General features: G+C 46.0%; 2 protein-coding genes across 3 annotated transcripts in view; both read right to left on the bottom strand.

Moving 5' to 3' along the window:
* LOC130155841 (ras-related and estrogen-regulated growth inhibitor-like) overlaps positions 1-3,019 on the bottom strand; it is a 22,553-nt gene extending 19,534 nt beyond the window's left edge. The window contains exons 1-2 of the mRNA XM_056353582.1: positions 2,404-3,019; positions 1,092-1,240 (exon numbers count right to left, since the gene is read on the bottom strand). Of these exons, the coding sequence (XP_056209557.1) occupies positions 1,092-1,101 (10 nt within the window). The 5' untranslated portion in view covers positions 1,102-1,240; positions 2,404-3,019. The remainder of the gene's footprint in view (positions 1-1,091; positions 1,241-2,403) is intronic.
* MRPL21 (mitochondrial ribosomal protein L21) lies at positions 2,198-18,823 on the bottom strand. Of its 2 annotated transcripts, XM_056353583.1 has the most exons (7): positions 18,766-18,823; positions 16,914-16,974; positions 12,977-13,062; positions 9,783-9,946; positions 8,184-8,236; positions 3,027-3,130; positions 2,198-2,337 (listed from the first exon to the last, which is right to left on the bottom strand). In XM_056353583.1, exons 1-7 carry the CDS (start codon positions 18,803-18,805, stop codon positions 2,273-2,275), a joined length of 573 nt encoding a protein of 190 aa, XP_056209558.1. In that variant the 5' UTR covers positions 18,806-18,823; the 3' UTR covers positions 2,198-2,272. The 2 variants fall into 2 exon arrangements, with proteins under 2 accessions (XP_056209558.1, XP_056209559.1); XM_056353584.1 differs by lacking the exon at positions 16,914-16,974 and having other exon boundaries at positions 18,766-18,789.

Raw genomic sequence — 18,823 nt, 5'->3', positions numbered from 1 at the left:
ATTTTCAAAACAAAATCCAGGACTTCCTGATATTGGTTGGATTTTCCCTTCCTGCATTTTTCTTCCCCAAAATTGTTGTGAAGCCACCCTAATTTCATAGAGCATCTCACTTGGATTAGAATTAGGTTTTCCCAAGGGCTTTTTTGGGGGAACCTGTTCCACAGATCAACTCAAGACATTTGCTTTTTCTTTTGATCCAACACTGGGCTCTTCCTTCCACATTTCTGAGCCTTGAAGTCTCTCTTGTTATTTTCAAGTGTTTCTCTGTAACTGGGAAGGACAGTTTATTCCCCCTACATCCTCTTAAAGCCAAGATACGCATGCTGTTTCTTAGCCCCAGCGCTCACATGCCTTAGGAAATGCAGAGGGACTGTGAGGTTTCCAGTGAAATTGCTTCAGCTGGCAACGCTGCTTCCGCTGTGGACTGTGAACAATCTTTAACTGCCATCGCCTTCATGCCAGCCCACAGCATACTGCGGCTTACTGCAACTGTAGGATCTGTGGTCCCAGTGTAGAACTGGAGCCACCTTTGGATCCCCCCACTGCCTTCCATTTTGTAAGAGCCTGGAAACAAGGATGCAATGATCAAAGATGGTTCCGGAAAGGTCCCTGTCTTCATATACCCATGAACTATTTAAAATCCAAGTGTCCAACCTCCTTGTGCAGTCAGTAGACAAGGAAGAGCATCTCCCAAGGGCTGCTCGTGCTGGACAGTCCTAGCTGGGAAGAGATGAGTTAGCCTCTGCAGCTGACCATCTCTCTCCAGCAACTACAGAACCAGCTTAACTGAAGCATACCTGGGTATTTTCTTTCTGTAGCTGAAATCAGGCAAGATGAAATGCAGCCTGAGCCATCAAGCTTGCTGTTTATGGCACCTAAAACGATCTGAGATTTTGAAAGACTGGACGGGACACAGATTTAGTTATATTCAAAACCACCACCCTGTACTGAAGGAAATGCTGGGCAACCTTGGTGCTATGAAGGAGTCGCCGCAGGGGCGCATACGGACATTCACATGCAGACTTTCCTCCTGACTCACTTGAAGCAGGGCATTCCCTAGAGAAGTGACAAGGTGAGCAAGCTCGACTTACCACTTCTCATGGTAGCTGTAGAGAATCTGATAGCTCTAGGAAACTCTTCCTGGTTGTTATTACAGTACAGAAACACATGCAGACCTTGGCTGAATAAGCCTGCTGAATCTGGCCTTGCACATGCTGCTCAATAAGTGACAGTGCTCAACCTGCAGACAAAGCAGAGAGAAAATACTGGGATCTAGACATAAAAATATTCACAGTCGGCCAAGCACCAAGTCTGTCAAATAGGCACAAAATCACTCCTGAGCCACTGATACCTGTTCTTGTGAGGGTATAATACATGCAGACAATTTATTGCTATGCAATAGACTCCTGAGCTTACTTTTAAGAGGGTAATTTCTCAGGTGTTCCTAACCTATACGGATTTTCACCACTTAGCATGATCTGGGAGTATATTTGGGATCTTGCAGTCATCTTGTTTCACTGCTCTCTTCAGTCCCATCTTTGCTGTGGGCCACACTGTACCCCAGTGTATTCCCTGAAGCCATAAAACACCAGGATAATGAGCAGAGCAGCAGGGCTTTTGTCAGGAGAGAAAAAGGGGTGGAAGGCAAAAATTACACTTAGCACTCTTAAAAACACCTCACCTGTTTACAGCGATGTAACTGCAGTCTGTGGAGAGCTACGAGTGTTTCCAGAGGGCAAATCAGCTCACCCAAACCCCCTGCCCCATTGCTAGCCTTAAGTGTGCTCCCAGTGCCAGGGAAACTTGCATAGACACAAATAATGAAGCACAGCACCAGGCTCTTTAAATTGACTAATTTTACCCATAGATTCTGCCTTCCCGGCTCAGAGCCTCACTTCTGGGACTGGGGAGGCAGATGGCCCTTTTCTTCCACAACCAGTGAAGCCCAAGGTATTTTTAAGACACAGCTGAGAGCCTGTATTCCTAAAGTACATAGAGGGATGTGCAGGCAGAGGCAGACCCAGCTGGCATGAAACAGCTCGACAGCTAGCAATGGATCCTGGGGTGTTTAAGACTTTTGACAAATAAATACCATCAAGGCTGAAATAATAGTTTAAAACTGTATTTCATTGTTGCTTTTAAAAAAGAAATTACATAGAGATTTCCATTTCCAGCAACAGCAAGAAGTCCAGAACTCTCCAATGACAAGGCAGTTTTATTTCAGTAATTGCCTAAAGCAATAATAAACCCAAGCCCCACAACACCTGATCAATCATGACAAACAGGGGAAAATTTCTATGGTGTTTATCCGGAGGACAGTCTGTGGGTTCACGATGACTGAAAAAGAATGAAAAGAGAGAGAAAAAAAAAAAGATCAGATGACAGCACATAACTGTTGCATACCTTTCGAAAGGCTCCTGCTGGCTTAGCAACATTAAGGCATGCCAAGGCGTGATGGTTTCTAGGAGGGGGTGTGCTGGCAGATGCTGCCACATTGGCAGGACAGCTGCATACTGTTGGTACGGCATCAACAAGGGGTCCAGGCAGAGCTCCCGTGGGACTGTGTTAGACTGGTCGAGGTTTTAGCATCCATTCCATAAACCAACAGTCATAATTTTTCTCTCTCAGCCGTATTTGAGAAGGGACGGTCATTTGGTAATCAAAAAGCCTGCCACAGGATACTGTTAAGACTTGCTAATATCTGTGATAACACAGCAAACATTTAAGGCTTTGGAAAGGGAACAGGATTGCTTTTCTGCCCAGGGAATTTTTTTTTCCAGTAAGGTCTTTTGCAAGGCTATTCAACAAAGGGTGCTGGACCAAGGGAGTATTAAGTCACTGTGCTCTGCATACAGTGGGCACACCTGGGGCAGCAGGCTGGGAAAGAGGTGCTGTGCCATGAGCGGTCCTGGGGACGTGGTAAATGAGTCTCCTTCCCCAGACACTGCCCTTGTGTCATGATACCCCCATCCCAGATCTAGCAACAAAACAGCAGGGAAGGAAGCTGTGTATTCTATTAATCTTACTTTTCTTCTTTTGATAGTTGTGCCTCCTCCGAAAGCGCATGTTAATTTTTGGCCACGACTCTGTCTTTTCAATCACAGTAGCCTCCACACGGACGAGATCTTTCCTTAAAAATAAATTTTACAAGTATCACTTTTTAACTATTTACGTTCTCGTCCTATCTGTAAGCAGGTTTCTGGGGAAAAGCGACACACAGATAACACATCCTGCCTTACAGAGCCCAGATCCACAGGAACTACAAAATCACTGTGGAAAGAGGGAAATCTGTCAGTTTGTTGGCTTCACAGTGCAAAACCAAAAGCCTCAAGGTGCTGTATGTGGATCAGCCAAGTGATACAATAGGTTGTAGGGCAGTACCTCTCTATCAACGTGAGCGATAAGATCAGAAACAGCTAGGGAGGCAGTAGCAAGACAAACCTGCAGGAACTTGTAGGATTACAGTAAGTTAATACAGTGCCTCGTCTGGCACATTCACATGATCTTGTGTGTCCTACTTTGCTTATGGTACAGGTTAAACCCACCAGTGGCCCCTTCTTCTGTGCTATGCCGGTCAGCACAGAAGTCCTTCTTCCTTCTACAAAGCATCACAGACAGCTGGAAGAAAGCCTTCTCACCTTGCTCACCTGAAAAAATCCTGGCAAAGGCTCAGTGAAAAGAGATTTGGCCTGCTGTTTCTAGCAGGAAGCACAGCTAATTGGCTCCTGGAGCAAGTCCCTTCTCCTCTCACATGCCTCTCTTCTGCCTCCCACTCTTGGTCTGTCCTGCTTGTTTACCCCAAATTGGAAAAGAAGATGGGGACTCCCTGAGGATTTCAGGTACTGCTGCCTGCCTCGCAGCTCGGGGAGTTCAGACCACTCAAAGACTCAAATTATTTCTATATCTCATTTCTACATATGGAAATTCTCAGCAAGTAAACATCCTCCCTCCCTGAGGAGAGAGATGAAGAGAAGAATACAGCCTGTATTCACAGGCACATAAAAGCACAAAGTAATTAGTCGCTCCACTTTACCTTACCGACACACTCAAACACACCTCCTGCCCGCCCAGGGCTTCTGCAGAGCTCAGAGAAAGTCCCACTGAAGTTAGAAAAAGAATGCTGGGATTTCTAGCTGCTCTATGAAAAATGCCAAGAGCTAGAAAACAAGGTGGCTCTGAAGCACGCACTGGAGGAACAGCTACCTGTCTGCACTACAACTGCTCTCTGGGAAGATAAGTGCCCCCAGACAAGAGCCAGACTAAAGCTTTGGAAAGTGTGGTTTTAATCAACAGCCACAAGGAGGGAGGAAGAGACACTCTTTCATGCAGCATTGCTGCAGAATATCATTAAAAACTCATTAGCATGCTCACTTTGCCACCGGAAGACATTTAAAGAACATTTTCCTGACAAATTACTCTGTCTGCACTTAAGGGGGGCAGAGAGGGGAAGCCCATCTAACCTAACTGTTCCAGCAAGGTCACTAGGAGGCCAAAGGCTTTGAGACATTTACCATCTCTCTTAACTTTTACCCTCTGGGGTGTAACATATATCAGAGATTGAGAGAGGAAGGAAGGGCAGCCAGAGGAGAAAAACTGATAATACCTGCATTTATTGGCTAGCCCAGAAGAAAAGAGACAAAAGATGATCTAGATTTTGAGAGGCTGGGTGACCCTCACATCTCAGATAAAGGACATTGTCCAGATTCAGCCCAGTGATAGGATCCAACAGCACTACTGAAATACACAGCGAGCTTTGCAACGTGAGGCAAGAAACCAAGAAATGAACTGCACTTCAGTGGCTGGCCATGTTTTAACACTATAATTAGGGAGCTATACTTCCCGGGTCTAATTCCTGCCTGCTGAAGGATACACTCCCACCGACTTCTCACAGGCTTGGACTGTAAAGGCATGTAACAAACTCACTAATGATGATCACATGGGAAAACTGGAAAGTGGCCAGGCCAGATAAAGTGACCTGGTCACTGAAATCTCTGGGCAGCTCTCGGGAGAGCCAGGGTTTGCAGTAGCACAGCCAAGCTATCCCTGATACAGCGCTCACCACCGGACTGCACTGGCTGTCCTAGGCTTGGGTAGTATCCAGCCAAAGGCAGAAACATTGACACGGATCTGTAGATAAGTGTCCCCCCGCCACTGCTCATAGATATTGACATGCTTTCAAGTAAACCTTTAAGGGTATTGTTGAGACAATCCAGTATCCAAGCACGGCTTCACTCTGCAAGCCAAAGTTCAAGGCCAAAGGGCCCTGGTAAGTCCTTCTCTGTTGGACAAAGCACTAGGACCTGCTGGCGGAGAGGCTGAAGCACAACAGAAAACGACTTGCTGGTGAAGTGCATAGGAACAGAAAAGCTCTCAGTGAAATAGAGCCCAAGGAAAAAAAACAAAAAACTTCATCAAATGTTTTAGGTATGACTGGAATGTCCATAAAAATAAAAAGAGGGTCACGCGTTTCCCAGAGTCTGACATAGACAGTCGGGCCTGCTGCTGTTAGCAGCAAAATGTTTCATGACAAAACAAGTCTATCAGATTTTTGCAGGAAGCAAGAAAAATTCACACTGAAATCTCATAGATGTAAGTTGGGCTGAAAGCTATTGTCATTAAGCCGTGAAAAAGATCCAGGCAATCCACAGCACCAAAGGATCACAATTCTTAGAGGTAATAATTTCAACTGACAAGCTTGCTTGCTCCCTGCAGAAGGTAACTGAATCCCAGCCTTGCTGTCTGGGAAAAGAACAGGCCCAAGGCCCTTTGCCTTTTCTACTGAAGCCACTGCAAAAATGGACAGGTAGCAGGAGAAAGAGCAAGGTTCATCTAGAGAAAAAAATTCCCCCATCAGTAGTACTTTGTCTAGAAATAAGCTAAGCTTTCTCAGAGGTACCATTCATTCCACTCAGGTCTAAAACAGCTGAGGGTACTGAGCTGATGGCTTGAAATGCAAACCTGCCCAACGTTATGCTCACTTCTAATCACAGCTTTAAAAGCGCACAACACTTTCTGCATTATACAGCTAAACAAAGTACAGCTGCATACTGCTTGATATCCTTGTGCCAATCGACCAGACAGCAAGTTACTTGAACAAACACAAAACCCAACAGATTCCAGAGCAGAAGCCAGCTACAAGTTCCCAGAATAGCCTCTGCCACGCAGATATGTTTTGTTGCACTGTTGTTTTTTAAGGCTTTTAAGGAGTGTCATCTTGGGAGGTATCTGACTGTTACAGAAAATTAAAACATCACTGTCCGTCCAAAACAGGACAAGTTCCTACCCGCCTCCAAGTTTGAACAGGGAGTGCAGCTGTAATGAACTGTCTTACGCAGACACTGGTGCAAGCATTTACTGAAGTGTTTATTTTTGAAACAACAGAAAAACAAAACCACATTTGTTCATACCCAACCTCTTATCTCCCCTCCAAAATGTTTGTGGTTTAGGCACAACTGGGAGCTATGTGAAAGAACTGCAGTCGATGTTGCTCGTGACACGCTGGGTTTTGCTTTCCTTTCCTCAGCCCGTATCAGAGCTGGGGACTCGGGAGGTTTCCCTACAGCTTGGGGGGAGGATGGCACCTTCCCACCAGCCTTTCAATCTGCCTGGTGAGCTGCTACTGCCTCCTCCTCCCAACATTCTTCCTCTGCCAGTTACTGGAGTTCAGGCTAACACTGGCAGATGTGCAGTTTGGTCTGCTTCAAGCAACTGGCACCACCTTCCACACATTGAGAGCAGCTGCAGGAACCCAACAGCTGTTTCTCTTCCTGCCCTAGAGCTCCTGCGTCTTGCACCGCACACGCCAAGTCCAGCACACAAACTGAGAGTTGCAAAAAAACACCCCAGAGCCACTAGTTAAGACAGCCAGGTGAGGGATGGTGCTCCTAAACTACTTGACATGGCGTATCCATGCCTGCAGAACTTGGGCTCCTCTGAACTTCTGCAAGATGACACTTCTAGTCCTAGTAATGAGATTTCCCTTCCTAAGATCTTCCACGAGGGCAATATCTGGCAATAATTCAAAGACTCCTGCCAACCCGCTCTTCCAGATATATTTGCAGTACTGTTAAAAGGACTGGCAGCTCTCAAAATCCTAACACAGGGAACTCGAAGCAGCTACCACCACTGCAACCAAAGTCATGTTATCAACTGTACAAACATGTTACAAGTAACTCCTAAAGACCAACAACCCCCTGGTGCCACAGCAAGCACTCAAAAGTGAAAATGATATGAAACTCTACGGTATTTCTAATCTGAATCTACAAGGCATCAACAAGTAATTCTCAGATGTACAACTTCCTACTCATGGGCCCATCCTCTGCCAAAGTCACTGCAGTTCGAGCTAAGGCCAAAACAAGTGGTTTAGCTTGCAACCAGACCACAGCCAGGGCTTCCAGGTACTTCAAGCACCTGCAACCCACCTCATCTTCACTTGCATTTTACCACTAAAACCTCTTGTCCTGGGGAAAACAACAGTTCATGACTTTGCTTCTGGCTACTGCTAAGAGCTGAGCAATAACACCTGGTCCACACGCACCACTTCCTTTTGGTATAGAAAATGCTGAAGAAGCAGGCATTCTGCCAGTTTGTATAGCAGGTCCTACACACTAGGATGGTGCCAAGCAGGTAAAATCCTTCTCCCCAGTTCTGTGACTGCTGGACAGGAAAATCAGGAACTCTAAAATTAAGATTAAGGCCTGCTGGGTTAAGACAAGGACAAAAGGAAATGGGTTAAAAAACCCCAAGTCAAATTAAGGGGTTAAGGGATGGGAAAGGATTTCTGGGTTATTCCAAGATGACTATCACCAGAATTAGGGTAAGGGAGTAAAGATGTTGAAGAGCAAGATTTACTGCTAAGTTAGTGCAAGGTTTGTAACAAGAAAAAAAGGTCCAACCCAGTAGAGGTGAATATCCTACAGTTACCTTAGTAAAACTCAGCTGTGAAACATGGCTCATTCACTTGGAAAACTAACTGCTGTTCTATCCTGGCAGTGTGGCTATGGTTAGAGTCAGCAGAGGCTGAGAAGCTTTATTGGTGGCTCTTTCAAAAGCCACAGGGCTGGGAAAAAAGCTACTGCTGATAAATCCAAGTTTCTCTTCAGTTTCAGGGACTGTAGGAGCCCTGAAGCCACAATTAAGTACAAGAATTGTTTCAAAGACAATTCTTGTATGAGACATCTTACCCCAGGAGCGGCCTTCCAATAAGTGTGAAGTCATCAGCGCCAACCAGTAAAACCTATGGAAAATAAACGAGGCATATGTCACTGCTTTCTTGTCCCAGTAGAAATGCAAACAGTATCTTCCAAATTCTACAGTCACCATAAAGGAGTCAAACTGCTTAAAAATAGGCCTTTACACATTTCAAACCTGATGCTGTTACTAGAGAGGGATGGTGGGAAAAGGCAGCTAACAGGCAAGAAGCAGATTCGTTAAACAGTCAGTCTTCCAGGACAGCTTATCCTACTAAAACATACTTTGGAAGTATCTTTCACATTGATCAGAACACACTGAACCTTTCTGTCCTGGCTCACCAACAGCTGTAAAAGTTATGAAAAGCAATACAGGGAAAAAGAAGAATGTGCCTTGTGTGGATCGGAATGAATAGCAGCTCCTAAAATCATTGGATTTTTATAGCAATTGCTCCATGTCCCAGCAGAGAAATACTGTCCTCACCCTCCTCCATCAGGCCTCAAGAGGGCAAAAAAGAAATGAGCATGGGGGGGGGGGGTGGGGGTGGGATTCACCACCTCAGGGACTAGCCCTTTTGTTTCAGGGTATTTCAACCACCCGCTTATCTAAAGGATCAGGCAGGATAATAAAGAGGACATAGTGAGAAGAGGCAGCATTTCTTACAGACTGTCTCCTTCCCCACACTAATTGTACAGCAGCAGTTAAAAGCAGCATACAAATGGTCATGAGATATTCCCAGTTTTCGTTTAGAAACTTGCCAGTAAAATCCCAGAAGAGTTATGGTGGTTAGGCAAGTTTTTCACCTTTAACTCCCATCCAGACCTTTGCATTCCTAGCTGGCTACTTCATGCAAATCACTCCTCTCTGCAAGGACACAGGACACAGCTGAAGGCATGCCTAAAAAGCTGCCTCAAAACTGGACTTCAAAGCAACGGGTAAGTAGAAGAACTGCCCGGCTCTCCTTAACTGCTTACTTGGCTCTAACAACCAATATTAAGATTAAACCAACCCCACTTCGTAATCTTTCATTTAAGCTTTGGATTAATAAACCTCTACAAGCTCCTGCTAGTTAAACAAGGGTAAAGGTAAAGATATTGAATTGCATCTTGGTAATTCTCCCCTACATGCACCATCCCTCTCCCTCCACCCAACACACTCAGCACGATAAGGATCTTGCAAAGCATTGCTCAGCGACAGTCCCTCCGGAGGACTGCAAGTATTTTGGGTGTTGAGAGTTTCAAGGTAAACACAGTCTTCAGCTGCTGTCTCTAGAAATAACAACTGTAATTTTCTTTTTTTGGATGAAGTTAGTACAACAAAAATCTGTCTCCTAACAGAGTCTGGCACGACTCACTCCAACCCTGTTCAACAGAAATCACAATAATATTATCACTAACAGAGTAACTGAAATTGGAACAAAACTAAGACAAGGCAAGTAACTGGAGTAAGAACGGGAGATCAGACAGGAGCTATTCAGGACGTGTTATTAAAAACTGGTTATGGGTTTTGCCTTAGGGAATGTTCACAGGCAATCTGCTCTAGCCCCACACACAGCATGGCATCACAGGCACTGTGGAAGCATGGCATGTCACCTTTTCCATCCGGATTCGGTCTCCACATTCAGCCTCCAGAACATTGTCCATCATAATCAAGTCTTCACTAGTTATTTTCCACTGCTTGCTGGCAAAGTGGACCACAGCAAAGAGCCTTCCGTACTGCCCCATTGCGATCATCTTGTTCACCTTTTGTACCACTTCTGCGGGCAAACAGCAGGGAAGGAATCAGTGTACAAACCCCCGCAAGGTGTGAAGAACCGCTCAAAACTAACTCAGCCACACTGCTCTCCCACCAAAACTATTACCTTCTGGGAATCTTTAAGCATGGATCAACAGCAATGTTGTTTCCGACAAGGCGTGAACCTCCCTTTCATAAACTTAATTTGTATTTTAGCTGCTGGCAAACCCATGTGTAAGTAAACAGCTAGTATATATACCATGCGGCTGATCTAAGACTGTTGACTTCTCAGCCTATTTCTTAAGCATCCTAAAATGCACTGCATTCAGATATAAAGTGTTCCAGAAAAGAGTGCTCATCCTTGCATTCTACGTTTGGAGGGGAGCAACTCAATTTCCAAGTCATATGCAGAAGGCCATCACTCTGAATACCGTGTAAGGCATGCAGGAACATCAGGAAGAGTTTGGCAAAGTACAAAGGAAAAACTAACAAAGCTTGGCTTGAGAACTTGTACCTGCAGCAAAGACAAGAGAGACCTTTCTGTCAGTCTCTTCCAGAAAATCTCTTCCTGAAAAATCTCTTCCCGTATACACATACACACAGAGCAGGTGCCAGAAGCGGTACAAATGCCGGGGACAAGGTCCTGCACATGAACAAACTCAGTTTTCTGTGATCAGCTTCCCATGCACTGAAACCAAAACCAGTTTTTACAGGAACATCAAAAGGTATTGCTTAATAAGTGCCATTCCACTGCCAAATAGTAGCTTTCCACCCACTTGAGCTGTTCAGAAAAACAGCAACTTTTCTATAACTGGAAAAATAGATTTTCTTCATGGTCCGCAAAAGTGGCTGAATCTTTTTTTTTTCTTTTTTCTAGGAATGTAAACAAAACAACATCCATTTGGGACAGGCAAGAATTTAGCAGCCAGTCAAACCAAACCCAGTTCTTACAGGAACACTCTGAAAGTGTCCAAGTTTCAACCCAGCAGATGCAAGCTATTCTAGGAAGAGGTAAGAACCAATTATTTGCAAGGCAGTAGTTACTACAGTTCCCACTACAGTGAAGAGTTTAGCTTCTGTGTTGCTGGAATTGCTGTCCCAGAAGAAAAATCTACTGTGTGCTCTTTTCTCTGAATCACAGTGGACCACCACAAAAAGTCCAGAGGAAAAAAACCAAGCACATTTTCCTTGTTATACCCGCAACTGCACTATGGGTACAATAAATTTCTTGCAGCTCTGAACTGCTGATGCAGGTAGACCAGTAGTCCTGTGGTCAACGTTTCAAAACCAAAATTTCAAAAATGCTGGCCTACAATTTTCTCTCAGCAAAAAACATGCTGAGTCATGCTCTAACAAGGGTTAGTTCCTTGTCAAGTTTCAACTTTCTATCCATGGGGCTTTATCATCTTTCCATAACCAAAAAAGGTACATTTTCTACACTGTACTTGGGCTCTGAAGTTGTTGATAACTCTTCCAACCACCTCTAGTGACAGGAAACATCAAGTGATGTTACTATTTAACTGCTAGGACAGCAATCCTAAATACCCCTGACTGTTTCCATAGCCAGCAGAAAAATAGAAGGCAGAATTCAAATGCTCTTGCTGTTTGCTTTGGATAAGCACAGCCAGGAGATAATGATGCAAGCTCATTAACAGCAGGAGGTTACCAGGCACAGAAATCACAGCAGCCCCGAGGATCCCATGTGAATCAATCAGGTGAACATGGGACCCTGTTCACCACAGGGCTTCAGTAAACCAAACAGAGCAGTTCACAGTTCACTACCGGGTCAAATCACACTCAGACACAGAACATCTGTCACTTGAGCAATCCCAGGAGCACAAAGGAGATAAAAAGCAGGATGAAAAACAGCCAGAGAGGAGACCTGGAGCAGGAGGCTCTCTCTAAAGCACACCAGTCACATAGCTACTAACACACTTCAGTCCGATGATTGGAGACTATCTGCAAAAAGGTGGACACAACCCAGCTTTTCACCTCTCACTCTCCTTGTAAAAGAACTCCTCTCCTTTACTTCCCAGGTCTCTCCCACCTAAAGCAGGAGTCAGATACCTTTCACAGATGTCCCAGAGGTTTACACAACGAGACAGTAAGACTGCCTGTTAATAAACAGAGGAGCTCATTGCCTGTGTGAAGCACAACGCCTAATTGCTACCACCACAGCAACTGCAGAAGGAATTCACCCACTGGGGCTCATTATTGCCTAGTTCTGAGACACATCCCACACATGTGGCTTCCCTGCTACCATCCCCAGCACGGTCTGGATGACAACAGCCCCACTTGGGCAATACGAGGCTAGACACATCTGCCTTCTTCTATTTGATTCTCACCTGCCAGGGGACCTGTGTCTGGTTACAAGTGGAAGATTGACATGTTCTAGTAAGGTGAAGCAATGAGGGAGGGTGGTTGCCAAACATCTGTGGGCACTTCTCTCACTGACCTGCGAGGCTGCCTACTGTACAGTCCACGTGCTCCTTTCAGGAGGACCACTGGCTGCCTTCAACGGTCCTGACTAGATGTGGGGACAGAAACACATTCACTAACATTATGTCACATCCCAGCTGCTCATTGCCTTATGTCACACCTCTGCAGCTCAGTCATGTCCCCACCATCCAACTGCTTATGCTGGCTCTAGTGTTTTATGCATTTAAATACACCAGCTCTCTGATGTGCCTTCCATCCAACAGCTTTTGCTGGCTTTAGCTTTTTGATTTATCCATTAAAAGACAAATAATTGTTTCCTCCTGTCCAAAAGGCTTGTTTCACACTTTAGAAAGCAACACATCACATCAAGTAAGGTTACTCTAGGAGTGTTACAATCTGTCACACTGTCACAAACTAAGACAACCTCATATTGTACCCAAATCTCCAATACCAGCAGCTGGAGCACAAGTCCAGTGACACTAACACATCTGACAGACTGCAAAGAACAAAACCAGGCTCCAGTCATTGAAAACACTTATTTATGCTCAATCAGGCCTGCCACCAGCGGCAATACTGGAGTGCTAGTCTTCACTCAGGGACTTGAGATCTTTACCTGCATGATACTTCGCTTCTTCTACTGGATCTGGAAGTTTCACTTCAGGCCACGGGGGTGAAGTCAGAGATGTTTTGGCAACAAGTCTGTGAATGATAAGGTAAGATTCATTTGTAGCACACAGATATTGTCAAGAGATGTAAAGCATGAAGAAAGGGAAAAAGGTAAAAGAAGCTGCAGATGGGACTAGAAAGTGGTTTTCCACTGGCGAAGCAGAAGTTGTAGAGGAGACTTAATGATTTCTCAGTATGAAAAACTAGATCTAAAACCCACTGGGGCCAGAAGGCAACTTCCCACAGATCACATTTCTCTTTGTAGCAGCTCATGAGCAAGGAGAGGTTTTCTATTCCAATGTAAAGTGTTACGGACAGAGGGAGGCAGACAAGGCAAAAGCCATGTTACCTCTTGAGGAATTAATCCAATGGAGGACACTGGATATAGCAAACTCCTCAGACCCTCCTCCCGACACCTGGCAAAAGCACTCCAGTAGGACAAGAAATGCTGAAGATGAAGCCCATATCAGAAGGCTGTTCAAAAACATGCAGAAAACAGTCTCATTCTTTAGTTCAGCCTGTAAATACCCTACAACAGTCACTGCTCCCAGGGCTTAACATCATTTAGGGCCACCATGAACTGCAGCAAGCTTTGAGAAAAAGGGATAAATGCCTCAGTGGTTGGTTTGCTTTACGTCCCATCCTATCATAAAATTCATTATGGGGAATGGATTATTCCCCCCCTCTTTTTTTTTTTTTCTTTCTTCCCACTTCAGAATGTTAGTTAAAATAGTTTGAAACAAAGGAAGCGTGCAGAAATAAACCAATGGAAAATTAACTGAAAATTCACACAGGCTATCACTTCTTCCTGATGTTGATATCTGCAGCTGGATGTGGTAGTGCCAATAAAGTTCAGAGACTACCACTGACTTTCCACCCCCTTGTTTTTACAGACTGGAATTTTGTCACCAACTCCAATGGAAACAGACCTACCTTCAGCCTTGTTACACACGAGTTTTAGATACAAGGCTCTTATTAAGCTTTTCCGGGTATAGCTACAAGTTACCTCCACCACAGCTGAGCGGCTGAACACATTAATGCTCCTCAGCTCACTTCACCAAGTACAAAGCCCTGAAGTTACCTGACAGCGGGGAGCATCCGGGAGGAGGCAACTTGCCTTTGATGGGGAAGAAGGGCTAACGAGCATTCTTAAACCAGCCTTAAATGCTGCACATGAATGACTCACATGCATCCTTTTTTCCCCCCTCTGTTTTTTGAAGCTCTTCTCTGTTAAATAGACAGTTTAGAGAGGGCCTTAAGACCACAGCTGGGTTCTTTACAGGAGAGTCACAAGGCTGTTGTTCTTTTGTCACTTACAGCTGCATTCCCTGAATGGCAATAATAACGGCTTACCCTACCCCCAGTGCAATTCAGCATTTAATACCACAAACATTTAACCCAAAAGACTCTTCTGTGCCATTACCACATCTGTCTATAATTGATAGTACCACACTGGGGAGGGACTAGCAGAGGCATCTAACAAAACTTCTTAGACCCATGCCTATCTTGGTTCAGATTCACCGCAGAAGGGAGCGGGAGCTTGCACCACCCCATACTCATCCAGCCAAGCACAAGCATCATTCCTCACGATGACTTTGAGCACCAAGATATTTTGCTGAAAGGTGCAAATTAAATCCTGATTCTTCTTGAAAGAGTAGCTTCCACTTTTGTGATAGAGAGTGGCTTTTGTAACATCTCTTTTCAAACACTCTGCAACTGTACCGCTGAGACAAGAGCCTCTCCACTGCAAGATGTTGCATCAGTCCCCAAAAACCTCCCTGGTGACCAGCCTGAGGGACTCTGGACACCACAGATGCATCCCTTCAGGATCATTCAGTACTGATACAATCGTGGAAGCAACCACAGCTCAAGCTGCACCAGCACCCAAGTGACAAATTCTGTGCAGACCTGAAGACAGCTCTACTGTCTATATTTGGATGCTGCTCTCTGACTTACTAAAAATGGTATGCGGCTGTCACAACGCACGACACCTTCAGTTTAGTAAATAAACTGGGGGCCTGAAGGCGAGCAGGCTACAGTATGGATACAGAACGAAAGACTGAAAACTGCCAGGGGTGTTTCAGCTAGCAGCCAGCAACACATTCTGTTTAGCTGTACAGTGGATTCTTTCTGCTTTTCTCAAGATAGTCACTGAGAGGGATCCTCTGCCTCAAAACTGACCGAATTCCTGACTGCTTCAAGCCCTGTACAGTCAATACCGCAGGTACTGCCATGCACACACTGCCTTTCTTGACAGTGGTGCAGACAGCACTACATCATGAGAAGGCTGTTTAAAACATCAGAGCTGAACAACAATTAACGCCGCTCAAATGTGCCACAGGGTGTTAATTCAGAAATGAAACACTGCACGAAGCTCAGTGTGAGTTTGAGCGGAAAAAATGCAAATGACACTTGCTTATAATTAGCTGTTTTTCAAGATCTCTAGGACAAGAAGCAACAACAAGAAGGACCAGAGGCAGCTGCTTACATCTCTGCATAAGAGCCAGTTACAAAAACTATTGATTTGTTCCCAAAGAACTGGAGAGAAAAGCACTACTCGGAACTGTGGTACGCATTTCAGGGGCCAGGGAGAGGAGGCACAAGGCCCATCCTGCACCATTCAGAGATTACCCTGAGAGATGCCAAATGCCTTTACTCAGAAAGAGACACATGACCAAAAGGCACCAGATTATTAAGCAAGAATCTACAATACCACAAAGACAATCTTAGATTTAAAGAGGCAGATTCACCCTGGATCTTGATGAGATGACCAGAAAGGTATTGGTTTCTGAAATTCAAAGAGAAAGGTGCTGCTCACTAAAATACCATCTCCACCACAAACAGGAAGTCCAGCTTCCTGTGCACAGAGATCCACACTTTCTATAAATAACACAGGATGCGCAAACCCCATAAAACGTTCCAGAAAAGACATTAGATGCTAGTGAACGAAGGCAAATTAACACAACAGCAATAGTGTTGGATTGGTTTACTCTGTAATGCCCAGCAATGCCTCAGGAAGGGCTTTCATTTAACAGAAACTCAAAGCACTTGCAAACAAGTATATAGCCACAAGCACCAAGGCTTCGTGGGTCTGTTGCGGGGTATAGTAATAATGTTGGGTGCTCTGTCACCGAGGCAGAGATCCAAACTGTGTTCCCACATGGCTGAGGATCAGCGGGAAGAGGTCACCCCTCCGCAGCCTTCAGAAGAGCAGAGGGAATGAGCACATCTTGCCGTTTTTCCCTGATGCTGCTCACAGAAGTTCTCCGTTTCTGCAGTGTCCCCTTCTGGTTAAAGCAAGCAGCAGCACAGCCCACAGCTCTGTCTCACTCGAGATCCCAGCAGAGGAAACAAAATACAGACACAAACAAGCAGCTTTCAAAGTGCTGAAACAAATGAAGGCTGAAGTTTCCTGGCTTGGGCTGTTAATCACATTGTGCAGAGACCACAGTGCAAGTTCAGTATTTATCAGGTATCAGAGACTCCAGGCAGGAGATGGACCTTGCCTGAGGAGTAGGCCACCTGTACCTAAAAAGATGAGTGTTAGCTTGAAGCCATTTATGCCGCTGAGGAGCTTGCAATGTCCTGCCTTGAGTGGCTTCTCTGCTGTCTACTACGGGCTGAGCCCACACCGTGGCCCTTTTCTCAGTGGAGGATCTAATTATCTGTCTCTAGACTCAACTCTTTTAATTTCCTAAATCAACAGAAGCATCCCTCTAGCAAACGTGACCAAAGGTAGGCAGAGTCTAAAACTTTGGGGGAAGTGACAGACTAAGGGATCAGACAAGCCTCCCTTCCAAAGTAAAAACAAGCCACCCTCCCCACCCACCCAAAGGACAATCAGTATTTCAAGGGGCAAAAAGCATAAAGTCATTTGACATTACCCTTGCTGCAGTGACGTGCTCTGGGAACTCTGTTGCCGAACCACAGATGAAAGCAAGCAGGCTAGAAGGGAAGGAGGGAAAAAGAATTAAAAGTAAGCAGCAACAACTAGGCTTTTAGACCTTGGTGAGGAAGCATGACAGCAATGCTGAAGCATTACAGCACTGGTCAGCTTCATGGTACCATTTTTCTGCCTGTAAAGGCTTTGTTCGGTTTTATCATGCCAAAGATAAAGGGGGAAGCAAAACAAGATACCTGGTAAGAGAAAGGACCCATCAGTTGTGTGCAGCATTGCAAGAGAGCACAAGAGAGCTCCCACTGTAAGCACACTTACTTCAAGTCACACTTCCACCTAGACACACCAATTTAACATGGATACACTCAGAGCAACCCGTCTCTTGCTAAACAATGTGACCAAAAGGCAGAGGAGAGGAACAGGTAGTCTAAAGAATGCTGTGGTGCACTCTTCATTCTGAGCACTAACTGGTGCTGCTAGAAGGATCCTTTCCAGCCCTCTGGGCCCTCTGAAAAGGGGAGGGAAGCTATTACACAACATTTACCAGGTGAGTCTCAGAAACTTCTACTAAGCCTTACAAAGTTCCCACTCTGAAAAGAGAGGAGGAAGACAAGGCATACTGCCAGTAACTCACTGGCCCTGTAGCTCCTAAGCAGACACTGCAATGGTGAGTGAAACACAGTGACCTGGAAGAGGGGGGAAGGTCCAGCAGATTTGGTTTTAACACTCCTATGTCTGGGTTTTCACCCTCCCAGTCATGCTTGCTCCTTCTAGACAAGAGGAGTGGAGGAGCTATGTAGCTGAACAAGGAACAACAACAGAACATGGGAATTAGGAAAATGTATTCATGCTTTTCAGAGCTACATATACATAAGCTAATGTTCATCAACAGTGAAGCTGCATTACCGTTCCCATACACAAATCTTCAAAGCTTGAGTGGTTCACTACGACTTAAATCACACTTTAAGTGCAGCTTCAGCATTTTCTGGAAAGGAGCTAGACCCACACACACTTAGCAGAAAGAGATGAAGTCCTAAAAACACATGCTCAGGGATTTATCCCTATGTTACCTCAGGGGTAACAATCCCCTTCCTGGAACAACGTGCTTAATTAACAGCCAGACTCTGCACAGCTTCATTGCAGGAACATTCCCTTTTTCACCCACCATCCAAAGCATGACTGATACAAGGGACTAGCAAGACCTCTTAACACCAAACATACTTAACCACCTCTCTTGCAGAAGCTGCAGTTCACCAAGTCACACTCACCCAGCATGGAAACCAAACCCCGATGCAAAGCCAGGGCCCCCGAGGCTGCCTGTCTGCTCTCCCAGCAAACACCCTGCCAGCTTCCCAGCCCAGCAAGGAGGCCGATGGAGCCCCTGCACACACCCCCAACCCCTAGATTTTCCATAAAGGTTCACACCAGGCTAGAAAAACCCCTGTAAAGTTGATTCTCCTTTTTATGAACTTTCCCCCGCCCCGGCTTTCCAGCTGCTCCAAGACTGATGCAAGCCAAGACCCGAGCCGCCCCTTTCCCCCGCGCAGCTTTCCGCCACGGGCAGAGCTCCGAGGCTCGCCCGCCTGTTACACGGCGCGGCTGTACCGGGGCCACAAGCCGGCCGGGGGCTGCAGCACCGGCCCTGCGTGGGGAGGCGGCGGGGGCTCGCTGGGCCCGCCGAGGGGACGGGGCCCCCGGCCTCGCCGCACCGGGAGGCCGCGGAGGGGCCGCACCGCGTCGTCCAAACGGCCAGCGGCGGAGACGCTGCCCCGCCACCTCCCTCCTCTCCCTCCCCGGCCGGAGCGGAGCTCAGAGCGTCCCGTCCCGTCCCGTCTCACCTGCCGCCCGCCACCGTGCCCCCGCCACCACGGCCGCCATGACGGTGACCCCCCGCCC

Source organism: Falco biarmicus, chromosome 10, assembly GCF_023638135.1.
Source record: "Falco biarmicus isolate bFalBia1 chromosome 10, bFalBia1.pri, whole genome shotgun sequence".
Lineage (NCBI taxonomy): Eukaryota > Metazoa > Chordata > Aves > Falconiformes > Falconidae > Falco > Falco biarmicus.
The sequence above is the reverse complement of the archived record's forward strand: the minus strand, read 5'-3'. Positions and strand labels throughout refer to the sequence as shown.

Excerpts from the sequence above, each read along its gene's own strand:
- MRPL21 (XM_056353583.1), bottom strand. The coding sequence starts at position 18,805 with ATGGCGGCCGTGGTGGCGGGGGCACGGTGGCGGGCGGCAG. Across the intron at positions 13,063-16,913 it reads AGCACGTCACTGCAGCAAGG|ACTTGTTGCCAAAACATCTC; the intron begins GTAATGTCAAAT and ends TATCATTCACAG. Across the intron at positions 3,131-8,183 it reads ATTGGAAGGCCGCTCCTGGG|GAAAGATCTCGTCCGTGTGG; the intron begins GTAAGATGTCTC and ends TTTATTTTTAAG.